We start from the raw sequence: 26,728 nt of genomic DNA, 5'->3' as shown, positions 1-26,728 counted from the left end.
GCCTTGGAGTCAGGGGTACCTGAGTTCAAATCCGACCTCAGACACTTAATAATTACCTAGCTGTGTGGCCTTGGGCAAGCCACTTAACCCCATTGCCTTGAAAAATCTTAAAAAAACGAAAGGAATAGGAAAATTTTGATCAATGTACAGCATGGAAACAATGTAAAGAGTATCAGACTGCCTCCTGTGGGGGGTGGGGTGGGAGGGAAGTGAGATTAGAGGGGAAATTGTAAAATTCAAAAAACAATTAAAATTGAGCAAAAAAAAAAGGAATAGGAAAATTCCAATGAGACTGACCTCAAATAAAATATTATACAAAAGACTAAATCTGTGACAGGACCATAAAATTTGGTTCTTAGAGAAATATATTTTAACTTATCTCTTACAGACGCTGGCCAGATACCTGTAGATATCTACTAATTTATTCCTTAAGGAATATGCATTTAATTCTAATTGATTATTTTCCTTTATAATTATGTATCAGATTTTATTGTGAATGGATTCAAATTTTAATGTAGAGCATTAAATAAACAAGTAGACAACATCTGTGGTCTCTAAAGGATGGTTTGCTTTAAAATATTTTATGTACATCTTTCAATAACAGTTAACATTACTGATGAATTTGTGTATTCTGAAAGAGAATAAATTGTTGATAATCCTTCTGGGGATGGGGTAGGGGAAAGGTGGGAGAAGAGTAAAATAGAGAGTTAATAATTTGCTTATTCAAAGCATTTATTCCAATGAACCCAGTACAAAAGCAAAGTGATTTTTTTTATCTTGGATTGCTAAGTGATCAAACTTTTGGAATTGAACTAATAAAACCCTCAATTTAAATTAGGCCTTAGGATTTATTTAATCTAGAATCAACATGCCTTCTCCACATTTGTATTCATCCAACTTTTAACTTAGTCCCATATTTATTGACTCAGAGTGGAAGATATACTAGTACCCCACTGATTTTCTCTTTGTCTTTGCAGATATGATCTGTTCTAGAATCAGTTTACTTTTCTTTGCTTGTCATATAATTTGGATTCTAACTTGAATTTTCTCACTAATGGCATGTTCTCATTTTGGCAAATGCACTCTGACCCTTTATCAGATTACTTGAAAAGTGGAAAACCATTTTTATGAAATTGTTACAGAAAAGGTTATTTCACTAGCTCAGATGAATTTGAAGACTGAGGTCATCATTTGCAGCATGGAATTTGAAATACCTTAAAAATCTGAAGTTTACTAAAGTTCATGCTTGACCTGAAATTGGCCTTGAAATAAAGGGAAATAGTTAAAAAGATGAACCTATAGAGATCAAAAACGGCCACACAAAGGCTTCATTGCCTAGAACAAGTTACAACCAGAGTGATTTATTAGATTCTGCTTTGAATGGGTGGATTAACCTAAACAAAATAACTGCAGCTTACTAATAGGTCTCTACAGATCTTTTTAGGTGTAAATTGGGTTCAGGAAGGAAAAAAAAAAAGATAGTACTAAATTCCTTTAATGTAGACTTCTCAAATAAACATACACTTAGCGGAATATATATGGTGCAAACAGTAGTTAATTGGCATAGTCTCTTTCCAGAAGTATAACCAATATTACTCAAACTTGGTGATGCTTTTAAATAGTAGTTTTGTTCTATTCATAGTGAGCTTCTATTTAGATTGCCTATGACCACTTCTGCCTAGTAATACAAAGTGAATCCTATGTTGTCTCTCTTTTGCCCCTATGGTTTATTGTAATTATGTAGGTCCATTAAGGTCTATAATGAAAGATCTGCATTCTGATGACAATGAAGATGAATCAGAGGAGGCAGATGAGAATGACAATGACTCTGAAATGGAGAGACCTATAAATACTCGAGGAGGCAGCCGGAGTCGCAGGTGAGTTTTTTTTTTTTTTAACAATGAGGGGCTAAATGATAGCTTTTAAGAAGACCTACCAGCATCAAAATAGTTTAAATGCAAACCTTATTTCAAAGAAAACAGAAGCAGTAATGCTTAATGTTCCCATTAAATTGGCACATGAATGTTCCATGCTATGAACATGTTATATCTATAGGAAAGCATTTACCTAAATCTTCATTAAATGGGAAAACTCACAAGTGATGTCTCAGTGATTGACACAATTGCCCTAAATCAACCTTAGCTGAAAAATGCCTCCCCCCCTTATAGAATTATTGTCTTTTATTCCTCAGGGTATTTTTTTTTAGGTTTTTGCAAGGCAAATGGGGTTAAGTGGCCTGCCCAAGGCCACACAGCTAGGTAATTATTAAGTGTCTGAGACCAGATTTGAACCCAGGTACTCCTGACTCCAAGGCCGGGACTTTATCCACTATGCCACCTAGTCACCCCGCTCAGGATATTTTCTATGCCTTGAGCAAGATATTTTTCACATTTGATGTTGGAAATACAGTAATCAACTTCAACCACAGTTTAGCAGATCTAGTCTTTGTACATACAGATGTATATGATCCTAGAACTTTCTTTCTTTGTGTATTAACACTTAAATTCCTAAGCAAATTTGATATTATAAGATATAATTCTTACTTGCAATATGGTAATCCATATTATATAGTTTAAGAGCTAACTTGAAATTTCTGTGAGGAATTTTATTTATTATAAATGTGCAACTTGTCTTCCTCCTACTGTTTTAACTGATAGTAATGTGGATCAGTTTACATTTGATATGCACATTTTTATATTACATTTACATGTAATAATATATAACATTTATGTGTACCCTTAGGTTAGTAAAGTTCTTTATCTGTGTTACCTTATTTAGGTACTATTAGTATCCTCTTTTTACAGATGAGGAAACTGAGGCTTAGATTAGGGTCACACAGCTATTAAGTGTCTGAGGTATAATTCTGGTTTTCCTGATTCCAAAATCAATATTCCAACTTGCTAACTTCCTCATAAATTACATTTCTAGTATTTATTAATGTTTCCTGTTTCTGGTGACCACATAATGCCTGAAAATACTATATTGAACATAATGCTTGCAGCTTATAAAAGGAAAAGGTTGACATGACCTCCTAAACTGTCAATACCTTGGTGTTATTTTAAGAGAGCTGAAAGTAAAATATATGCACAGTAAATCTCGTCAACTTGTGCTTCTTAGTTAGTCACACATATTCTCATTCACACACACTTGTTCTATGAGATCTTCTAAATGGGGGGGAAAATAAGTTGAAGGCTAAGTAATCAATCAGTATGCTGTTTGAATGTGCAGCCTCTCCCTCCTCCTGCCCACATTTCCAGCCATAATCTGCTAATTTGAGGAGGAAAGAGAAAGAAATAGCAAATGTTATGTTTAAGAACCTATAAAAACATCTGGGTTAAAAATCCTAGCGATGCTACTTAATATTTTCTTAACCTTGAATCAGTTATTTCCCCACTTTTTCACTGACTGGTCTCCAAGTTCCTCATTTGTAAAATGAGGGGTTTAGGCTCTTATGATTTTGAAGACAGTTTCCATGCTTAAATTCCAAGATCCTGTGAAGTTGATTTAATTTTTTAAAGAAAGCCAAATGATATTTTAATTATTTTCAACTATTAGAAGACTTTCTGGTATTCCCGGAGGTAATTTTTAATTTTTCTACCATGACTTGATACTATAATCTGTGTAGAGAATTTATACATTTCCCTGTGGATGATATGTGAATACTCCAGATTTGGGAAAGTGTAGTTATATAAAGCACTGCTACTTATATACTATGAAAGAAACAATCTGTGATAGAAGATTGAGTGATTTTTCCTAAAATGACTTGCAGGGGCACGTAGGTGGCACAGTGAATAGAGCACCAGCCCTGGAGTCAGGAGGACCTGAGTTCAAATTTGACCTTAAACACTTAATAATTGCCTAGATGTGTGACCTTGGGCAAGTCACTTAACCCCATTGCCTTAAATTAAAAAAAACAACTAAAATGACTTGCAGTTGATTCTCCTTAATTCTGGTTGCCCAGTTCCCCCTTGCTGATTCTGCTATTTCTCATTTGTTGCCAGTCTTTGGGCCATTGTAGGTACACATTATTATCTTTTGAAGAGGAAGGGAAGGGAGGGAGAACAAAAGGGGGCTGAAGTAGAAATGGATCTCCTCTTGTATAATCTAAAATGAAAAGTTTATTGGGTAAGTCATGTCATTAAAAATATGAGATAAATCATTCTACTTTGTTCTTGTTGTTGTTAATTTAATTTTCAAAACTGTATTTCATTTTTTATCACTTGCCTGTATTGCTAATGCTGCTTCTGTGTGTAGGTCTCCATCTTTTCTTTCTTTTGTCTTTTCAGAGTTAGCTTAAGTGATGGCAGTGACAGTGAAAGTAGTTCTGCCTCTTCTCCTCTACGGCATGAACCCCCACCACCTTTATTAAAAACCAACAGCAACCAGGTAAGTGATGGGCTTTGCACTTCAGAATACTTGTCTGTACTCATTTATCCAGAATCACTTTTTTGGTCACCTTCAGTTTCTGCAGCTTTTAGAAAGATCCCTAATATCCTGTGATAAACAATCAATCAATAAACATTTAGTAAGCATCTATTATGCCATACATTATGTACTGGAAATACAAAAAGAGGCAAAAGACAATCTCTGCTCTCAAGTAGCTTATGGTCTAGGTGGCAGAAGGTGGCATTTTAGTTGGGACTTAAAGGAAACCACAAGCATCATGGTATATCCTAAAGAATCTATATGAATTTGTCATTCTTTTATCCCATGGGTAGGGTAATGGGTATAACTGTTAAATGAAATGTGCTATGGAGAGCACTTGTGACCTAGAAAAAAGTGAGTTCTTATTTTTTCACTGATTTCCCAAATTGTAATTCTAATTTCTTTGATTTTTAAAAATCTTTTTGGTCATTTATTCAACAAACTTCAACAAGTTACTACTATCTGTACTTCAGCAGGGTCCAGGACGATTCAAAATCAAATGACAAAGAGTCCCTGCCTTCATGAGCTTAAGACAGAAATGTAGAATAACCACAGCACAAAAATATTGAATGGTCACTTGCAAAGCAAATTGCTGTAATGTGATTTGAGGTGACCAAGTCACCTCTTCTTGAACTAGTGTCTCACAAAATCTAAAGAAATTGGTTCATCATTGTTGCTTTTTATTTTTAAATATAAGATCTGTCCTATCTTGCTGCTTTTTCTCCACTCACAATCACCAGCCTCTATTTCAGTCTCTCTAAATGTCTTTCATTTGGACTCTGAGAAAATTTTCTATAGTTCTTGCCCTTCAGTTTACTGTCTTCATGTCCACGCACATTCTTCAGACATCTACCAGAATAGCCTTCCTAAAACCTAGATTTGATGATAACATGTCATGAGGGAAAAGAAAAGAGCACTGAATTTGGTGCCAGAAGACTTGTATTTAAATTTGAGCTCTGCTTCTTTGTGAATTGGGGAAGTCACTTTAGTACTCTTCTAGTTCTAAATAGTGACCCTTAGATATTCTCTTGTTCCAAAAAAATTTTAATGGATTTCTATCCTTTTTTGGATAAAATAGAAATTTTTTAGTCTGGCCCTTTGAATGAAAAGTTTTTAATAATCTGCCTTTCTAGCTACCTGACTAGTCTTGACCTGTGAATTTTCGCCCAATAGAATATAAATTAATTGAAAGCTGTGGACTGTGTCATTTTCATCTTTGAATGCCTCAGGTCTTGAGGTACTAATAAATATGTGTTGAGTTCCATAAACATACAAATAAAGCATTCTTCATTTGTTAATTCAGAATCCACTAGTTTTAGAATTTGTAATAAATTGACCACAAATTGACTATCTGGTAAAGGGAATTGTTAAAAAATTAAGAGGGAAGAGTGTTTTGATTGTGCAAAAATTTTACTATTAAAGATCTGACAAAAAGTTGCAAAATATTTTTTAAAAACTTACTATTTCTCCTCTTCTTTCCTCTGTGTCTTGTTCCTCTTGGCAATCTTTGGCTGTCTTCCTTTCTTCTCATCCCTGCCCTCCTAAAGTCTGTGTAGAACAGAACAATCTGCTATAGAGAATTTAGCTCTTTTCCTCATATAGCATAATTTCTTTGGGGAAATAATCTTTTAAACTATTTATAGAAGGGAAGAGTTTTCAGATACTTTTGTTTTAATTTCTTTTCATTTAGTTATTATTCTGTTTGCTGTACAAATTATTATTATTATTATCCATTCATATATTTCTATATGATTTCTATTTAGCAATGCTGGGTTCTGCATCATATGCCTATCTCTTTTAATTCTTCTTGTCATTCAAATGAAGAATCATGACAGAAAAGAAACATCCAAGCTCAGTTGCTTGTATTCAAAGAAATTAGCAAATAATTACTATAATTATTTAGATGTAAAAACAACACCCCAAAACCTTTTCTCAAATTTAAATTGATTTAGATTTAGATTTTTCTCTAACTCAGATTAGTCTGCCCTTTGACTTTTGTTGTGCTTGGAATGGACTCTTACCTTTCAATTTCATTTCATCGAATAACACTGTCCAATGTTTTGATTGTCCACCACCATCTCAGTTCTGCTCTGGCTGCAACCAAATAGCCAACATTAATCAAGTATCTTATGTGTGTCGAATACTAAGTTTACAGAGACTAGTGTCCTTTCATTGCACATCATATGTATAAAACTTATAGAATTTACCCAAGAGTATGATTTATTTACTCTCCATCAGACATCAACCAATCCAAACATCTTTCTGCCTGTAGAAATACAGTAGGAAACTACTCCATTCCCAATAATACAATGCATATACATTCTTGAATATATTCATACATATAAGAACCATTGCATTTTCTCCATCCAGGATCCTATTTCTTATTCTTAAATGCTCTCTAAAGGTTCTACCTTTACATACTAGCAAGCTGCCTCTTTTTAAAAATACTTTTAATATCTTGAGGTTGATGTTGTACCACCTAGTTGTCCTTGATTATTAAATTTCCCACTATGTTTTCCAGATATGTATCCATAATATTTTTATTTCACTTTTTACTTATAAAACACTGGTAACATTGCCACCTACTTTGGCTCATCATCCATCTTTCTATTGATTTTGGACTATTTCTAATTTTATATTTTGGTTAGAATTCCAAATTTAGATTATAATATTCCATAATTTGTGGCCATGTAACATCATTAGTGTAATATTGTAATTTGTAGTAGGAAATATCCGAATTTACATTTCCCAAACACAATCTAACCCAATTTCTTCTTTATCTTCTTCATTTTGAGGCCTAGCTTATTGTACACTTGTAGTATTTGTCTAAGCTATATATATTGATGTACTCTTTCCATTGTCTGCCCCTCCCAGGGCTATTTGTATTTTTCATCCATTTTGTTTTTCTACTATGAATGTTAAGACTGATTTCTCTTTTTAATACAATTCTAAAACTGAAAGCATTGGCCAACTTTTTCACTCACAACTTCTTTTAGTAGCTGAAATATTTCATACAAAGGATATGATGTTGGTAGTTTTCTTATTCTTCTTCTTGACAAAGAAAGATGTCTGTCTCAAGCACCAAAATGAAATTTGTCTGATTAAATAAAATACTTCTGGTCCCAATGACAAAAAATCAAATATAAATCTGCGATATAGCACTGCATATATGAACCTCCACTAGGCAATGTTAGATACCACAGGAATACCTTGAGGTTTACATCTCTATCTTGAAGGCACAAAGGCAGTATACTAAAAGATTTCTCTGTGATTAATTCTTTTTTTTTAAAGATTTTATTTATTTTGAGTTTTATAATTTTTCCCTAATCTTACTTCCCTTCCCTCACCCCCACAGAAGGCAATTTGTCAGTCTTTACATTGTTTCCATAGTATACATTGATCCAAATTGAATGTGATGAGAGAGAAATGATATCCTTAAGGAAAAAACATAAAGTATAAGAGATAGCAAGATCAGACAATAAGATATCAGTATTTTCCCCCTAAATTAAAGGTAATAGTCCTTGGTCTTTGTTCAAACTCCACAGCTGTTTCTCTGGATACAGATGGCACTCTCCATTGCAGACAGCCCCAAATTGTCCCTGATTGTTGCACTGAAGGAATGAGCAAGTCCATCAGGGTTGATCATCACCCCCATGTTGCTGTTACGGTGTACAGTGTTTTTCTGGTTCTGCTCATCTCACTCAGCAACAGTCCATGCAAATCCCTCCAGGCTTCCCTGAATTCCCATCTCCTGGTTTCTAATAGAACAATAGTGTTTCATGGCATACATATGCCAGTTTGCTAAGCCATTCCCCAACTGAAGGACATTTATTTGATTTCCAATTTTTTGCTACCACAAACAGGGCTGCTATGAATATTTTTGTACAAGTGATGTTTTTACCCTTTTTCATCATCTCTTCAGGGTATAGACCCAGTAGTGGTATTGTTGGATAAAGGGTTTGCACATTTTTGTTGCCCTTTGGGCATAGTCCCATATTTCTCTCCAGAAAGATTGGATGAGTTCACAGCTCCACCAACAATGTAATAGTGTCCCAGATTTCCCACAACCCTTCCAACAATGATCATTATGTGATTAATTCTTGTTGAACATTTCCATCTGCATTTTTTGAGAGGGTATACTTTATATCTTTAACCTGACATTTAGGATTTTCAGCAATCTGCCTACAACCTATCTTTTAAGCCTAATCTCATATATATGTCATCTTGATATGGTGCATTCTGTCTGCATATCTCCTTATGTCAAGATCCAGCTTAGTCTCTTCTCTCTATGGTGGTTTCCTTCCCAGATTTAAAAGCAGAATTCATCTCTTCAAATTTTCTCAAAACATTTTGTTGTGTGGATCTCTCTTTTGCCATTAACATAATCTTCCTTGTGTCATTATTATTTAGGTATTTTCCTTTCCCTCCTATTAAATCATAATCACTTTTTGAGAGTTGCTGTTATTTAATCTTTGTATCTCCAGCACCCTTACTGAATGTTTAACTGAATTGAATTATTTCTTTATTCTTTGAATACAAGCAGCTGAGCTTGAATGTTTCTCTTCTGTCATGATTCTTCATTTGAATGACATGAAGAATTAAAAGAGATAGTGCACATAATGCAGAAATCAGATCTCTAGTCATTGTCACCACCACCTTTAATGGATACATCATTATGTTATCCAATTTGAACAAGGTTGTCTTGAAGAAAGTATTTTGTAAACTGTCAAGGAGGAGATAAGTGTGATCTGTTTTATTGTGGCTTATAATCTGCCACTAAATTAAGTGCCATTATGAGTATTACTTTTTTAGATGATCCTTATTAATGAGCAGAGTAGTGAAGGAAAACATTTAAGTAATACAGAAATAATAAATTTTATATAAATTAAACATTAAGTAATGTTTATTGTTTATCACAATTTAATGAATTATATTAATATTAAATAAATAAGATTTAATTAATGATTATTGAAAAATCACATTTTATTTTAATATGTTTTTCATTAATATAAGATGTTCCATATAGTGCTCTAGGAATCACATTAAGCAAAATAAATGAAGACTTGACCCAGGAGACTTTGAAAGCTGTTCACTTCCTCTTTCTGACTCCTTTGAGTGAATTCCCTTCAACCTTTGGTAGCAATGGGTAGTTTTTCTCTTGTGCTATTGAAAGTGTTAGGCTAACTAGATTTGAATTTTCTCAAGATTTTCTTATGGGTAAGGAGGTAATTGATTCATTTTTTTCTATTATCAGAAAGGAGTAAATGATGAAACCAGCTTTTTTAAAAAGAATTTTTATAGTTAAAAATATTGAATACCTGTCATCATATCTTAACTTGTAAATAAATATTTCTATATATTGTCTCAGTTTCATAGATTGTCCCAAATAACATTATTTCTAAGCTTCTTTGAGCAGGCATTTCTGTGATGTCAATTGGTAAACTTTCTCCTTTGAATATTATTGAATATGAAGTAAAAAGGAGAGTCATCACCCTAACCATAGTCTGCTGTCATTAATTGACCCTCCTTTATGTGTTGTGAACAGAAAACAAAATGTGAAAATATCCTTTAGTATTTAGTGTTTAGAATATAATAAATCACTCTTCAGGATGGTAGACTACAGAGGCCAGCTGAGTGAAATCAGAACCCCCATCCAGTTAAACTGGTTTGAAACCAAAACATTAAGAGAAGGTGGGGTACACTTTTGTATTCTGGAACCATTTCCCTAAAGATAAGAAGAGATACTAAATAAAGCAATTGTCTCCAGAATGATATAGCTCTGTCATTCTGTGAGGTTTTTAACAAAACTGTTTACTTTGTGGTTGTAGGAGATCAAAGGAAAAAGATTAACTGGGCCTTTTTCTGGGCAGCTACTCTGTAACTTGAGGCTGGACATCAACACCAGAAGGACCTTCTTGTTCTCTGCCCTTGTAGTTTCTAAAGAAAGGACTTGGATTTTCCCTATATCTTGATTTTTGATCACCAGGCACATCACAAACTTTCTTAGGAAAGTATAGGATGTTTAGGAAACTTCAGACCTTTTGGGGGGGCTCTACCATAACCCTAAATGAAATCTGGTCAAGAGATCTGACATAAGGTAGCAGTTTTTTAATTCTCTGTATATTGGTAGATACTCCAATGACTTAGTAGGTACTACTACTGTGAAAAGAAATTAAATCTCAAAGGGAAAAATAAGCCAAATGCAATTGCTTTTCTTCCAAAAGAGGAACACTTGTTTCCTCCAGCTCCAAATCTCTAAGGGACCTTATGTTCTGTCCACTCAGAATGTTCAATTTCTGCCTTCCAATAGCTTCTAAGTTAGGGAGGAGTGCCATCTACTGACCTACCCATTCCTAGACCTGTGTTCACCCTGTTTTCCCTTGAGGTTTCATTTCCAACAACCAGGGAAAGACATCCCTCAGAATAGAGGTGAAATGTTTCCTCACTTTGAATGACATAATAAATGAGCCTCTTGGTTATTTGTAACAACAGGTGACCTTAACTTGGCATTAAAGTGTACTGTATGTATTGTTTATTTAGCTAAATTGCTCATTGAATTATTTTTATGAAATAGAATTGGGGACACTTCCAGTAAACTTTGCTGTTTTATTTAAAACCAAGCTTATTTTCCTTTCAGTCTTCTTGGGTCTACAGAAAATAAATCCTTTCAAATATGCATTGTCTTTTCCCCAGAAGGTCTCGACACTAATCCCAATAAATAATGAAAAATGAAATGAAAAATTAGGTCCTCACATTTTTTTCTATATCTCAGCATATAGAAGATCTGTTCAACAGTATATGATTCAAGTGTTATAATGAACTTATAATGAATTGAGATGAAGGTTTTAGAGGAAAAACAGCAGGAATATCATTTTAATTTGAAAAAAATTCTCATTTTCTTTATTTCTTCATTAGATTTATGATTTCATCAATATAAATAATGATGCTTCTACCCATGTAGAAAAGTCTTCTACAATTTCTGGTCCTATGCAATTTTTGTTTGCTTCTCTCTCTAAACCCTCCAAAAAGTATCATCTCAATGCAAAGAAGTCCTTCCTATAGTTCTTTTTAAGATTTTGTGAGTAGCATTGCAGGATTCAGGTTTTTACTCTTTCAATTTTTGGAGATATTCTACCTGTGTGACCCTAAATGGAATTCAGGTAGCTATCTAAGAAAAAACATCTAGAAGTTTAACACAATATCAAATCAATTTCCTTATCAAATCATTTTTTACTTTATTCTTCTAATAGAAATCATTTATGTTCAGAAAAAACAATTTGACCAGAAGAAAAGAAACAGATCCATGAATAGGAATTATTTAAATTTGTCTTTTGGAGATATTTGAGTTAAGTATATTGAACTTTCTTGGGGGAAAATGCTCTTTGAATGATGTGGTGATCCTCCTTCCCTTTAACAGAGGTAGGGGACTAATGGTATGGAATATTACATATACACTCAGATATAGCTGATGAGTGTTGGCTGATTTTGCTGAACCACTGTTTTCCTTTATTCTTTGCTGTAAGAGATGGTCCATTTGGGTAGGAGAAGGAGGAAAGATATATTCAGAAATAAAAATATAAGATTTCTACAAAATAAGGATTTTTAAAAAGTGGTATGATTCTTATGCATTCTTACATGACACATGTGTTTATGCCTTTGTTCACCTGAATGTTGTTAACCAAGAAGTTCTAGAATACTTAGTGGTCTTTCTTTTATTTCTAGATTCTAGAAGTGAAAAGTCCAATAAAACAAAGCAAATCTGACAAGCAAATAAAGAATGGGGATTGTGACAAGGTAAGTTTTTAGTTCCTGGCTAAGTTAAGTCATGCAAAGTTAACACTTTTTCTTTTCATTCATTTATGTTCTACTTAATCCCTCTTGTTGCCTTCCACCCTCATTCTTTCTACCCAGTGAAATACCACAACAGTATTGTATTTTTACTTTTCAAATCTCTTCATCTTCCAGTATTTTAGTTTGAGCTCATATTTTTATTTGGCACAATGCCTGTACTCCCAAGCATTTTCAAAGAAAGTTAATTGTGAGGTAGAAGTTTGAGTTGTTAGGGAGGGAACTGAGAAGCAAGCAACATCTTGTGTTGAGCAATGATGCCCTCTGAGAGTGTACCATATGTACTAGAAGTCTGACTCTGATTTAATTATCTTAGACTGGAAGAGGCGTACTCTACTGTAGGGTAGCAACATTCCTTCCAACAACCCTAAGGCTCACTTAACAAGTCTTTCTTCTGGTTTTATTAGCAGCATTCTAGAGGGCTTATGGAGCCTTATGCTCCTAATGGTCTCTGTAACTGACCAGAATGAAAACAGTAAAATGAATAAAGGAGAAAGATGTTCTCCCGCCCTCTTTTTTGACAACTAAAATAAACATTTAGTATTCAGTTACATTTTATGAAAAAAATTAACAATGTTCTTTATTTACTGAGAATAGTTTATTAAGGATGAATGCTCTATATGGGCAGGTTAGTATTTAGAAGTTGGATACTACTTATCAGCTTGACCTTATACTGTTTTTCTTTATGATTCAAGAAAAAAGAAAGAATAAAGGAACAATTATGTGATGCTATTTGAGACCTCACAAGTTTCCCATTTGGTGTCCCTGATTTACACTCTCGTGGTTATTTGGATAGCATGAATATCAGAAGTACAAAGAAGCTGCCCATGTGAATTCCATTGAATTAAAAGATTAATTGGGAAAATTTTAATTACTCATGGTGCAACGTTTTTCATTTTGAGATTATGGAAGCTATCCTTAAGTAGTAATATCTTTAAGAGCTAATCCACTATTATTGCTGTCTTTTGTAACTTAAAGGGAATATGTCTAATAGATATGCTATTTCGCGTGCGTGCGCGTGCGTGTGTGTGTGTGTGTGTGTGTGTGTATCTGGCCACAGACATTAGTCCAAAAGTACTTCTGTCCTTTATTTACTGTGCATATGTGAAAATTTTTCTTTCAACTGTGCTTCATAATTTAAACCTAATCAGACCTATTTTGAAAGCCAGAATAGCTGGGAACCAGGTGCTTCTTAAATTTTTTGATTTACTTAAATTGGGGGTTGTCTTTCTTTTTCAGGCATATCTAGATGAACTAGTAGAACTCCATAGAAGGTTAATGACATTACGGGAACGACATGTACTTCAACAGGTGAGTATTGTTATGATCCTTTCCAGATGTCACATAGCCAATATGGCATATGTCTTATACTGTCTGTATAATGACTAACACACAGCAGAATCTTAATATCATTTAGAAAAGTATCTGACAAGGATGCTCATTTATATTATCACATGGCTGCTCTTTGACTCTGAATCAATTGAATAATTTTTTGTTTGTTTGTTTTGGCATAATAGTAAGCTTGTGGAAGATGGAGACCCTTGAAAGTAAAGTTTAGTATTGCCATTGTAATTTACTGATCATAATCAGTAGTTGCATTAACTGAGGTAAGGAAAGGGAATAATAAGAATGTGAAACCCTTAGGGCAGACCTTCTGATTTCATGGAAATGCAACAATAATAATTTCAGTCACGTATTGTAAACATTTATAATTCAATTAGGGGGCCAATTACCAGTACCATACTCTGAAAAATAAACGTTTTTGTTATTTCTCTTATCTCTTGCAGCCCTAAATCTATTATCAAGTACCCATATGTGTCACTTTTAAAGAACCTATATGGTTTGAGAGAAAATAATTCTCTTCTCTACCCAGAAAAAAATAATACATTCTAAATTTTGTGTGGATTTATATGTGGCCATATTGTTTTTATATCTTTATTTTCATTATCTCTAAATAAATTTCAGGAGATACTTAATTTACCTCTTTAAAAAATTAGATCTTATTGTTCATGCATTTTTGTTTAAATTTCCAAATAGATAAAGCTTTCTCAATCTGCTAAGTTCTTTGTTTCACCTGATTTTCAGAAAGATTAAGAGAGCAGATGTAGAATTCTTAATTGAGGAGGCAGAAGAGTGTTATTTAAAATATGTACATATATGGGAAGCAAGATGCATATATAAGACTAAGCTGAACCAGAAATGAACCTAGAGCCTATTTTTTCTACCCTTTCATTTACAAATGAGGAAACTCAAAGAGGTTAAGTAATTTGCCCAAATTAGTAAACGTTAAAATTTGAACCCAGGTCCCCTCACTACACCATTGCTCTTTCTAGTATGCCATACTCTTCTTTATTTATTGTGGCTGTTATACTATGTTTTACTATGCCTCCTCACTAGTAGTATTCAGATTTATTTGTTATTTAGTAAATCTTCATAGTTTTTAGTTTGTCGTGTATTATTGTTAATTCATTAGTCTTCATTTTTCCCATCTAACTCCCATCTCCCTCCCCATGAACTAAATCTGAATGACTTCAATTCCCTTGTCCAAAAAAGGAAATGTTTTAATTGACCCCAACCAATGGAAGAGACTCCATCCCATTGAATTTGTTAATTCTTTCAAGCATAGAATCCAATTTTGAAAGGAAAAGGAGAGATTTAGTCTTGGGTTGAACAGAGGGGTCAGTTAATATAATTCCAAAAGGGCAGTTGCTCCATACCCCAGATTTGAGGGATCCCAAAGCTCCATTTCACATAATAAATTGCATTGTATATAATCAACCTTCAAAGACTGTGTTTGCCCCAGGACCCCTGCCTTTTATTAATCTGCCCCAGATTGGAAGGACTCTACAAAGCAATCCAGGCAAATACCATGTGCCAGGCCACTCAGCAAAGTCTCCAGGGCAGACATTCACAGTGAGTCCTGTCTTTCCCATTTCTTCCTTTCTCCCAAGTACAAAAGTACTGCCTAATTCCCATAGGACAATCAACTGAGAGGCAGCAGTTCCACTCTTCCTGTTCTCCTCACTTAACCAAATTCTATTTATTGATAAAATGTAAAGCTTGAAAATAATCAATCATTATTACCATGTTTACGTATTCCATCTCTAAGATCTCCAAATATCCTCCTTCATCCAGTCTCTTCAGTTTCCATAAAAGCTAAAACACTAGGGGCGGCTAGGTGTGGTAGTAGATAAAGCATCCGCCCTGGAGTCAGGAGTACCTGGGTTCAAATCCAGTCTCATATACTTAATAATTACCTAGCTGTGTGGCCTTGGGCAAGCCACTTAACCCTGTTTGCCTTGCAAAAACCTAAAAAAATAAAAAAGCTAAAACAATAGAAAATGCCTTTTAGTGACTTTTCTTGGGGGGTGTTACCAGAGTGCCACAGTTACCATTCCCTCTTATTCTGAGCAAAGAACAGTGAGGAGGGTGCCTGACTACAGGGCTAGATCTAAATGATAACCTTGGAAATAGTAAAGGGGGGGTAGCTATGAATTTTTAACCTGGCACTCCAGGGCACACATTGTTTCAACCTAATTGCATTTCTTAGACTATTGAAAGCACTCTGTCTCTGGCCTTTTGCCTTGTAATGCATCTGAAGCGTGTGATTATGAGACCATGATGCATGTCCTGTCATGGTTTACCGCTTAATTAATTCCTATTGTAAAACTTAGGGTTATTGAGTACTAATGCTATTCTTCACCTTGTGAGCTTCTCATTTTGCAAATTGCATTCCATAAATGTTCGTGTGCTCTTTTTAATGGATGCATTCAAAGCAAAATTCACAGTGGACCCAGATTCCCATTCTAACTATTTCTGTGGTTCTTCCATTTAATTTTCCTGTTAAAGAATCAAAAATCAAGACTCTTGAGGAGTCTGCACATAAGTGTTTTGTTGTTATTATTCTTATCATCATCGTGGTCATTATTATTGCTTATTTGTGGGTCCAAAAATGAGTAAAAAAGAGCTAGATTATTCACTTTTTTTGTTGTAGAAACTTTCCCAAGGCTTAGGATTAGTGATAACTGGAATCATAAGATTGTGTATAGATTTTGAGCTCTGAAGTACCTTTAAGACCATCTAGTACAATTTCCTCATTTTTAAAGGCTAATGAGGTTAAATGACTTGTTCTGAGATCATACAGATAGTGTCTTGAGCAAGATTCCAATCCAGTTCCTCTGACTAAATATCGATCTTTGGTTGTGTCCACTTTGCCATGTTTCCACATTTCAATGAAAATGTGTAATAGAAGATATGTATGACTATCCCAAGGGTTTCACTGCTTAGAGGAACATTTTCCCCACTTAAATAACATGTGTGATATTTGTATATTGTTCTAAAACTATCTAAATGAAGAAATAACTTGATTTGTGCCAGGGCAAAATTAGCCTCCACAAACTTGCTTTCCTTATGATTGTTCCATGGATATAGATTTCAAGCAGTTCATGGATTTTGATGGGGAGGAGGGCCTGGAATTAGCATCTTTATTGTCATTAACTTTTGATTTCCTTTGTAATTCTATGTATTTTATTTCTGCTTTTAAAAACATTATTCCAAGTAAGGCTTCCCCAAAGGGTTCCATGACACAGGAAAACTCTAGAACCATAATAATCCTATGTAGGAGTCACTATTGGTGTCACTATGGAGGCCCATAAAGAAAGGGTATTTCAAACTCTCCTGATGATCAGTCAGAAAAAATACATTTTGAATTTAATGCAATACAGATGATGATGAGGGTGGTGGTGGTGGTGGTGGTGGTAGTGGTGGTGATAGTGAAGATAATTGACAATGATAACAATAATTTTACCTTTTTGTAACTAAGAATGAATGGAAAGCACCTAATTAGGTCTTATAACTTTAAAAAAAAAAAAGACAACAGAAAGCTTGCGTTTTACCCTTTAGGAATCTGACGTGACTGGAAGTAATCAGTCTCATATGTGTTCACATCCCCCATCATCTGAAAAATGAATTTCACAGCTTACTTCCCTTCTCCTGCTCCCCCACTATAGTCCTCTATTTTTCTTTCATATAATCACTCTAAATTTTATTATTATTAATATTTTCTAGGGGAAGAATTTAAAGACAAAATGATTATTACAGGGTAATAAATGGAAATCAAATGGAGGTAGAGCCATATTGCATAAACAGACTTTTACATTAATATATATAAAAAGCAGTCATGGGTGTCTGTGTCATTGTAATACAGTATTTTCTTATAGTGCTTCTGTCATGGTTCTTGGCAAAGCACCAAAACTTGTTTTTCTTTATAAAGTATTTTTGATTTGAGGATGTGTATGCAGGCATTAATAACTCAAACTGTTAGTGTTGCTCCCTCTGGCAGGCAGTAATGAATTCCTTAGAAAGGTGCTGCTGTTTGTCTTGCTGTCTGGCTCTACTGTGATGTATACTTGTAGGCTCATAAAAACTTGGACTTGTTTTAGTAAAAATTTGTCAAATGCCCTTTATTTTTTCTGTATGCATGGATTAGAAGATGAGAGAAAGGATGAGAGGAAAGATAAGTGAAAAAAACAAAGAGAAGAAAGATCTCACAAGGGATAGAATAACTATTACTCCACCTGAATTGAAAAGTTTAAGAATTAGTATTACACAATGAATATGGATGGACTTGAGGAGAATTTTTTTTTTTAATGACCATTAAGTTGCTTTGCATTTTTAGCTATGCAATCTCTTAGACTCTTCTCTATTAGGTCCTTGTCTTCCATTCCTTTAGTAACTTTTTCTTACCTTTTTTACCTTTCGTTAGCTTTTTAGTTATCTTCTTTGGTTTTTCGATCAACTTTTTTTTTTTTTTTTTTTTTTTTTTTTTGGTAAGGCAGAGGGGTCAAGTGGCTTGCCCAGGGCCACACAGCTAGGTAATTATTAAGTGTCTGAGGCCGAATTTGTACTCAGGTACTCCTGACTCCAGGGCTGCGCTCTATCCACTATACCACCTAGCCACCTGCTGCCAACTTTTGACATCAAGTGACTAAACTTACACATGGTATTTCAGTAGCCTATTCCAAATACTAATTAGCATTCTGGTTCTCTCATGTCATACACTGGTATAGATAAAATTTAGATTAAATTCTGGTTTATTCATCATAATTAGCATACCTAAAGTGGGGCTTTCATTCCTCAAAGCAGGGGTGTCCAACCTTTTAGCTCTGTTGTTCTGCATTGCTCAACAAAAACTAATCAAGGCCTTTAGTTAGTATTTAATATTGATATTGATATTTAATTTTTATATTTAAAATTTATTTAATAATTATACGTGAGGCCTTTAACAGTTTTTTGGGGGGGTGATATGATCAATCCCAAAGAACTTAAAGGTTGAGCACCCCTGCCTTAAAGCATACCTTGTAATTCTTGGGATGAACCAATAAAACTCAAAAGCTTGGCTCAACCTAAAGGACCAAATTATTTTTGGTAATAACTGGAGCTATTTATTTAATGATTCATTTAATATTCACTGATTCTTTACACGAAACTCAGACAAAGGAGCAGCCAGGTGGCACAATGGATAGAGAGCATCAGTCTTGGAGTCAGGAGGACCTGAGTTCAAATGTGATCTCAGACATTTAATAATTACCTAGCTGTGTGACCTTGGGCAAGTCACTTTAACCCCATTGCCTTGCAGAAAGAAAGAAGGAAGGAAGGAAGGAAGGAAGGAAGGAAGGAAGGAAGGAAGGAAGGAAGGAAGAGAAAGAAAAATTCAGACATACTGAAATTAAGTATGTGCTAGAAACAGCAATACTCATAGCCTTAGAAAAGCTGGATTATGGTTCTATCTTTACTACTTACTATCTGTGTAGAAAAGTCATTTAACCTTTTAACCTTATTTTCTCCATCTGTAAAATTATGATAATAATCCCTTTATTTATAGGGTTAGATTATCTATATATATAATTTAAAGTGGCTTTTTCTTATAGGTTAATATTATTATAAATGAGATTTCTCTCTTAAGATGAGGAAAAAAACCTTATCAACTGTAACAATGAAAATAGACATGGAAAATAAGTATCAACTTATTGTCACATAAAGATAGAACTGGAATAATTAGAAGATAAAATATTGGGTGGAGTCTGAGAAAGTTCTTTGTAGTTTGGGTCAGTCATTTAAGGTTTGCAGTGAAAATCCAGATCTATAAACAATAGCTCTATGAAAACAAATGAGATAAAGAAATTTCCACATTTATAGGATATTGTGGTGTGGATCGTATTGTATTCATGAATGGGTATTGAATTCTGTATGGCCTTTGTGAGGTATTTGTTGAATGATTCCCCCCCAGAATAGGTTGGACACCTCTGCACTAGAAGGTATTTTAGAAATCATTCAGTCCAACACTTTAAAGGAAACTGAAGCCAGACGTGTGTATGTGTGTTTATATAAATATATGAAGATCAGATAATAATGTATTAAAATTGTGAGTGTGCTAAAGTAAAGATAAGATTATAGTTCAGGAGTAGGGAATCCTTTAAACTTTTGTTGTTATAAATGTTTTTCCTATCCAGGAATCACTGACCTGAAGGGGAAATGGTGGTAATTGAAATTAATTAAATATCCCACACTACAAATAAAAAGAATAGTGTGGTTTCAATTTTCTTGTTGTTGAAGTAGGTGAATTAAAAGTTTTGGGTAAAAAATTTTTGAAACTGAGACTAGGAAACATAAGAACCCTTTACTTAATAAACATGAATTGTAATTGTATTTCCATTCTGTACTATGAATTGAAGAAAGATGTGCCACAGCAAGACAGGGGATTGAGGTAAAGAAAGAGTTAATTTGGAGTAAGAAAGATAAGAAGAGAGTGAAACACACAAAAATAGCCAGGATCTATTCAAACAAATGTTTATGAAATTTCTGTGATGCCCTGGAGATACAATAAAGATGAGAACCATCATTTTATTTTCCCCTTGAGTTCATAATTCAGTAGATCCTAATCAACATACACATTTCCCTTTCCATAATTACTTCCCATTGGGCTCTCAGTTCCTTCACAATTCAGGTGCCTAGACTTTTTCTTCATCAGGAGATAACTGATATCTTTATTTCAGTTATTCACCCCCTGTATGAAGTGCAATGACTTCCATTTTTCAATTAATCAATCATAATTTATCAACTGAATCTCAGAATCTTTTGGGGGGGTTTTAGAAATTATATACTGAACTCCAAATCCCTTTAAAGCTTAGTATGATCATGTACTAGTTTTTCCTGATATTTTCCCCTTAAATTCCTTTTACTATCCCCACACTATAATTTCCCTACCTTTGGGGGAGGTTCCCAAACTTACAGCCAGAATATACCAGCATAGTTTGCTTTTTTTAAAGCCAGTGACATATTTTTAAGTTTATGAGTCAGAAATGGCACAAAGTATTCATTTGCTGATATTAAAGAAAGTATATCTTTCCTAAAATGTCAGACTTGGCCAGTGAAACAGGTCAAGAGATGTGCCTCAGACGTGCCCCTGAAAGGTGTTTCTTATTGTAAATAAAATGTTCCTCATTTATATACCCTTGTTGATTTCTATAGAAATATATCAGGATATAAAGAATCACTGTGACCACTGAACTAAAAGTATGTCACCACTTTCCCCTCTTTTCCCCTGTCTTTATCTTCTACTTACTTCCATTTTTTTTTTTTTTACTTTATCAGATTGTAAACCTTATAGAAGAAACTGGACATTTTCATATCACGAACACAACGTTTGACTTTGACCTTTGCTCTCTGGATAAAACCACAGTCCGTAAACTACAGAGTTACCTGGAAACATCTGGAACATCCTGAGGATACAGCGACTGGATACATGGAAAACTATCGGGGCTCTCTCTCTCTTTTTTTTTTTTTTTTGGTTGTGGTTTTTTTTTTTTGTTTTTTAATATGAAACACTCAGAATGATGCAACCAAAAGGAAAAAAAATAAAAATGAAACAACCCTCTTCAGCTTTATTTTTCTTTAAAGCCAGTCATCATCTCTTGCTAAAGGAGAGGTTAAGTGACAAGACTCAGAGGATCGCTCTTCTTACCAAGGAAATACTTCTGTCCAGAAGAGTTAGCCTGGATAGCCTTGAAAAAAATTTCAAAACAAACAAAAAAACTCGTTCTTAATAAATGTGTATGGTATCGTGTATCTCTGTGGGGTTCCATTCCACAAGATGAATACATGTTCAACACACTGCCTTATAACTGATCTATTTATTATTGCATACAGCTATTCTAATGTCATTGAGGGAATGATATACTACATGTAATAACTACTCGAGTCCCACCTATGCTCCTTTGATGCAGGACCAGTACCCAGTGACCTTACCTATTTTTATGCCACTTACTGATGACTTAGTCATTTGAAATGTTACAATCTTGTTTCCGTCTCTTTTTTTTCTCTTTCAGTTCTGAAAACAAAGTACCAACCAATTGGAAAGTGGGGTGGGGGTGGGAACCAAACAGTAATCCTGATTTTCTTTGAGTCTTTCTGCTTTGAGCTGGATCCAGTCTGTCTGTATCCATACATTGATCTTGGATCATGGTAGAAAATGCACCGAATAGGACCGTATGATTTGTTCCCTAGCCTTAGTCAATAAGTCAGTGAGTCAATAAACCAGTAAAACTTTTTGAAAAAATACAAAATAAAAAGTATTACTGTCAGTTATCCAGATTCCAGCATGTTGATATGTCATCAACATTTTTATATCTGTTTCTCTAAGTAAAGGCATTCCACAGGATCATCAATTTTTTTTTTAAGGAAAAAAGACTACTGGTCCTGTTTTCTAAAGAAACTTTGTAGAAAATTTTAATTTGGAACTATTTATTAGTTGAAATTTTCAACACTCTACTACTGCCTGTGTGTTTCCTACCTTTTTCATAAACTGGGATGAGAGTTTTGCTTGTTAACATGATCTGCTTAGATTTTTTTTAAACCTTTGGAAAATTAAAATCCTTTCTTTGAAAAAAAATCTTTGTTGTTCTACAATGACATTAGATTATGGACTGACTTGCAGTTTCAGCAGTTAAGTAGCTATTTAGGTAGCATACTTGTGTTTCCAGAAGAATTTCTTCAGTTGCTGAAAAGAGGGCAATTGTTTCATTATCTGAACCCTTATGTTTAAAATAAGAGGGACTCTCTCTTGTGGCATGTAAAACAAAGCAGATGATTTTTTTCAAAGGTGGGGGGAGAGGCTGAAAATACTTTTGATGCTATTACTCCATCTTCTCCATGGATCCCCTATGTCCTTGTTTTAGGACCTCATCCCTCTGGAAGGAAGAGGAATAAAGAAATCCTTCTGGATCCAAAGGTTTGTTAAATGGATCGGCTTTAAGGAAACATGATACTTGTTCATAGATCAGTATCTATCATGTTTACTTACATGCCAGATACCATCTTTTACATATTGGGATTAGTGTCTGTATAGTAAGTGGTATTTCCAGGCGTCCATTAATGTAAATGCGGATTCATAGTGGAGTTATTTCTACATAATCAAAATTGGAATTTTTTTCATTGTTTCTTTATGTCCAAAGAGAAGACTGTTTTGTTTTTCCTTTTTTAAAAAAAAAACTTAAATTATGATTCAAACCATGCTCCATGGAAGGTCTCTGTAAGACTTCTTCCAAAAGAACAAGTGTACTTTTTTCAGTAATGTTATGACTCTTAATGATGATTGGCATGAAACTTACTTGAAGCATTTGTTGTTGTTGAGTCCACATTTCAATGTGCAATTGCAGAAGAATCTTCTTTCTGAATCATTTTGGACATTTGGTGGTTGATGTTGGGTTTTGTGTAGGTTTGGCTCTTTTTTTTTAACATTGTGGGGCTAGGGGAGGGTCAATGTTTATATGAAACCGTTTGCAAATTTTCAAAGCAATCTTTAAAAAAATGTTGAACTCCTAGTACACAGTCAACTTGGTATCTTTTTATTAGTTAAACCCAATACTTACATATGTAGTTTGGACCATTTTGACTTTTCTAACTGAATTTTGTGGCAAAAACTCAGAATTTGGGGAGGGGAATAACTTAGAATCCTTTTTATAGAAATGCTATTTACATAAAAAAACTTTTCATCTATGAACTTAATAAAAGCCAAGCACAAAGAAAATATAAGTAATATTCCAAAGGGAAAGATGGGAAAAATTAAAGCTACCTATTTTGGAGATGAGCTTAGATCCACATTAAGGGAATTCATTAATTGCCTTGAAAACATTGCCAAAATAAAGAGTCTTTGATCTGTTGTTAAAATTGAGAAGAATATAACTATTTCCCTGTTCTTGGTGACAGCAAAATGAGTTTTCCACAAAATTTTGATAGAACAAGAGTCATACGGTGTTGATCTTTTTTAAAAAAAAGTTTTACATTAGCTATTTTCATCTAATTTTGTATGCAGAAACAATAAATCCTTTTTTCAATTATTTACAATTAGTCATACTTCTCTTAAAGTAATTAGAGCTACCACATTTATAAATGCTTATCTTGAAAATTTGTTAAAATGTTGTTTAGCATGCACTTTATCCTGGTAATAGTAACTTTAATTCTTTAACTACAAAATGGTGTTTCTTGGGGGGTGGGGTGGGAAGAGGGATTAGCCACATATTTTATGCATTTATCCCATTTATGTAAAAACTTTCACTGCTGTGCTATTCCTCTTGTTTTTTACCATAATGGCAATACCCTATTGGGTTTTGGGAGACTCTTCCAGTAGACCAGACATTCTGGAATGTCAATGAAGCTCTAAATGGTGTACATCTAATACCATCTGAAGATGAACCTGATTAAGGTCATCATCCGAGGTCCGTCTACAAGATGATGGATAAGATAACTTGGGAAACAACCTAAAAATGTAGTGAAATTTAACCTTACATCAGTGTAGAGTGGATGCCACACTGAAAAATCATACACACACAGGAAGGATCTGATTGTATTAGCCTGGATAGGAACTCTTAGTATAGGACCTCCTTTCACCAGCTTCAATTGAAACCCATCTGGACAAGTTCTAGTGCCTCAGGGACATAGTGAACAGCATTTATTAAGTAGGAACTAGGTTCCTGGGATGGTACTAAGTGATGGGATTACAAAAAAGAAAGGCAAAAACCAATATATTCCCCATTTTCAAGGACTTCCTTCTGATGGAAATAGCATGAAAATAGCTATATGCAATGAATTTATGGTGTAAATGGAAGGTAATCTGAGAGAGAAGGTACTCAAGTTTGTGTGTGTAGGGAGAACCTTGAATTTTGCAGAATGAGTATTTGAACTGTCTTCAGAGAAACCAGGAGGAAGAGAATTTGAGGCCCAGGGATAGCCGATGGAAAAGGCATGGGCCTGGAAGCTGGAATGCAAAGAATAGTCAAATGTGTAGCTTGCAGAGAGGGGATTAATGTTCAGAAAACCTGGAAAAAGTAAAAAAGGATCAGGTTGTTGAAGGGCTTTTAAAACTACACAGATTTCATATCTGGTCCTTCATTTAGGTATTAGGGAGCTAATGGAGTTTGTTTAATGTGGGGGTAACTTGGTCAAACCTGTGTTTTTGGAAGTCATTTTGGTAGCATAGTGTAGGATGGATTGGAATGAGGGAAAATGAGGCAGGAAGACTACAAAAGTCATTAGTTTGGAATAATGAAGGCCTGTACTAACACAGAAGCTGGGTGAGTAGAGAGAAGGAGACATGGGAGATACTGTGAGCAGAAATGAAAAGGTGACCAAAAATTGGAGGCTAAGTTTAGAAATTTGTGATGACACTAAGATTGTAAGCCTCAGTGACTAGAAAAATGGTAGTGTTCTTGATAGTAATAAGTTGGGAAGAAAGGAAGGATTTAGTGGGAAAGATAATTCTATTTTGGACATGTAACATCTTGAGTCTGAATCTGTGCAAAAATCAATTGATAGTGTGATCCTGGAACTCAGAAGAGAGATTAAAACTAGATATATTAATATGGAAATCATCTACATATATATATATATATCACATGATAATTTGCATAGATGATAATTCGGCTAATAGAAGCTGATGAGATTGCCAAGGCTGTTAAAGTGAAGAAGAGAAGACCTCTAGGACTGAGCTTTGGAAGACAGCTGTGATCAGTTGCAATGACCTGGATGATTAAACAGCAACAGAGACTGAGAAGGAGCAATCTAGATAGAATTAGGAGAGAATAGTGTCATGAAAACCTAAAGAGGAGAGAGTATGGAGAAAAGAAGGTGGCCAAGAGTGTTAATGTACTGCAGAGAATCAAAAAAGATCCAACCATTAAATTTGATGGATAAGATCATTGGAAACTTTGAAGAGAGTAGTTTCACTGAACTTTGGTCAGAAGCCAAATTGCAAAGGATTCAAAAGTCAATGAGAGGAGAGGAAGTAGAGGTGTCCCTGAAAGTTATGGCTCATAACACTGGCTAGGTAGGAGGAATCCCTCTATGCACACTATGATGCTTTGTGCATCTTCAATGTGTATGTATGTGTGCATGTGGCATATATATATATATATATGTGTGTGTGTGTGTGTGTGTGTATATATATACATATATATATATTCTTACACATACACATCCATATACATAAATGTGGTAGCAACCTATAGTTTAATTGATATTGAGAACTCACAATGAGGAAACTGGGAACATGGAAATCGATTCTACTACTTATAAATTAGAGTTTCACCTTGAATAATAAGAGAATAAGGGACTTGACCAATCACACAATATATTTCAGGAATGAGACTTGAACCTGAGTCTTCCTGACTTTGATATCAACTTTCCACACTACACCAAGCTACCTCTCAATGTATGATATATATCAGAACAAAAATATATACATACATAATGTAAATATGCAAAATATATATGAAAAGATAGCTAAGGAAGTATAAGTATTCTATCAAATACATCAGACATCAGGTTATCTTAATACTTAAAGCATTTTCCAATGAAGTGATAAGAAATTATATATATTGTGGTATGTATTATGAACATTTTGCTAATAAATACTTTTTTGAAATTTAGCATAGTATATAATGAGAGGCCAGTCTTTTGGTGAGGATGAAATAGTCATTTTAAGAGAACCTTAATTGTGTGATCCTAGCTAGACAAGATCATCAGTTGCAGAGCAGTTATAGATCTGCTTTGGTATAGGAAATTTCCTCATGGTCAGTTCCCTTTACCAATGAAATCACAGCCAGTTCTGCTCCCTCAGCCAAACAAAGATCATTTTAGCACAAAAAGTTTCTGCAACTGTTTAATCATATGTGAATCCAAAGAGAAATTTCTTTTTCTATGAAAAACTTTCCACTTATGAACATATATATGGGTTGCAACACTGAAATTAATATAAAAGCAAAAACGAAAATCTAAAGTCAGGAAAAATTGCCATAGTGATATTCATTTTTAAATATTACTAAACAAATTAGTGTACTTCAATCTGAGTTGTTAAATCTCCTTTATCCTCAAGGTCAATTAAACCAGTTTCCCCTTGTGA

General features: G+C 34.2%; 1 protein-coding gene across 9 annotated transcripts in view; it reads left to right on the top strand.

Annotated features, from left to right (window-relative positions):
- MLLT3 (MLLT3 super elongation complex subunit) overlaps positions 1 to 21,208 on the top strand; it is a 363,248-nt gene extending 342,040 nt beyond the window's left edge. For all 9 annotated transcript variants that reach the window (XM_074208795.1, XM_074208796.1, XM_074208790.1 and 6 more), the window contains 5 exons: positions 1,745 to 1,877; positions 4,287 to 4,386; positions 12,148 to 12,219; positions 13,513 to 13,584; positions 20,926 to 21,208. In XM_074208795.1, the coding sequence (XP_074064896.1) occupies positions 1,745 to 1,877; positions 4,287 to 4,386; positions 12,148 to 12,219; positions 13,513 to 13,584; positions 20,926 to 21,057 (509 nt within the window). In that variant the 3' untranslated portion in view covers positions 21,058 to 21,208. The remainder of the gene's footprint in view (positions 1 to 1,744; positions 1,878 to 4,286; positions 4,387 to 12,147; positions 12,220 to 13,512; positions 13,585 to 20,925) is intronic.
- The last annotated feature ends 5,520 nt before the right edge of the window (positions 21,209 to 26,728 follow it).

The sequence above is a fragment of the Macrotis lagotis genome, chromosome X (assembly GCF_037893015.1).
Source record: "Macrotis lagotis isolate mMagLag1 chromosome X, bilby.v1.9.chrom.fasta, whole genome shotgun sequence".
NCBI classification, from domain to species: Eukaryota; Metazoa; Chordata; class Mammalia; order Peramelemorphia; family Peramelidae; genus Macrotis; species Macrotis lagotis.
The sequence above is the reverse complement of the archived record's forward strand: the minus strand, read 5'-3'. Positions and strand labels throughout refer to the sequence as shown.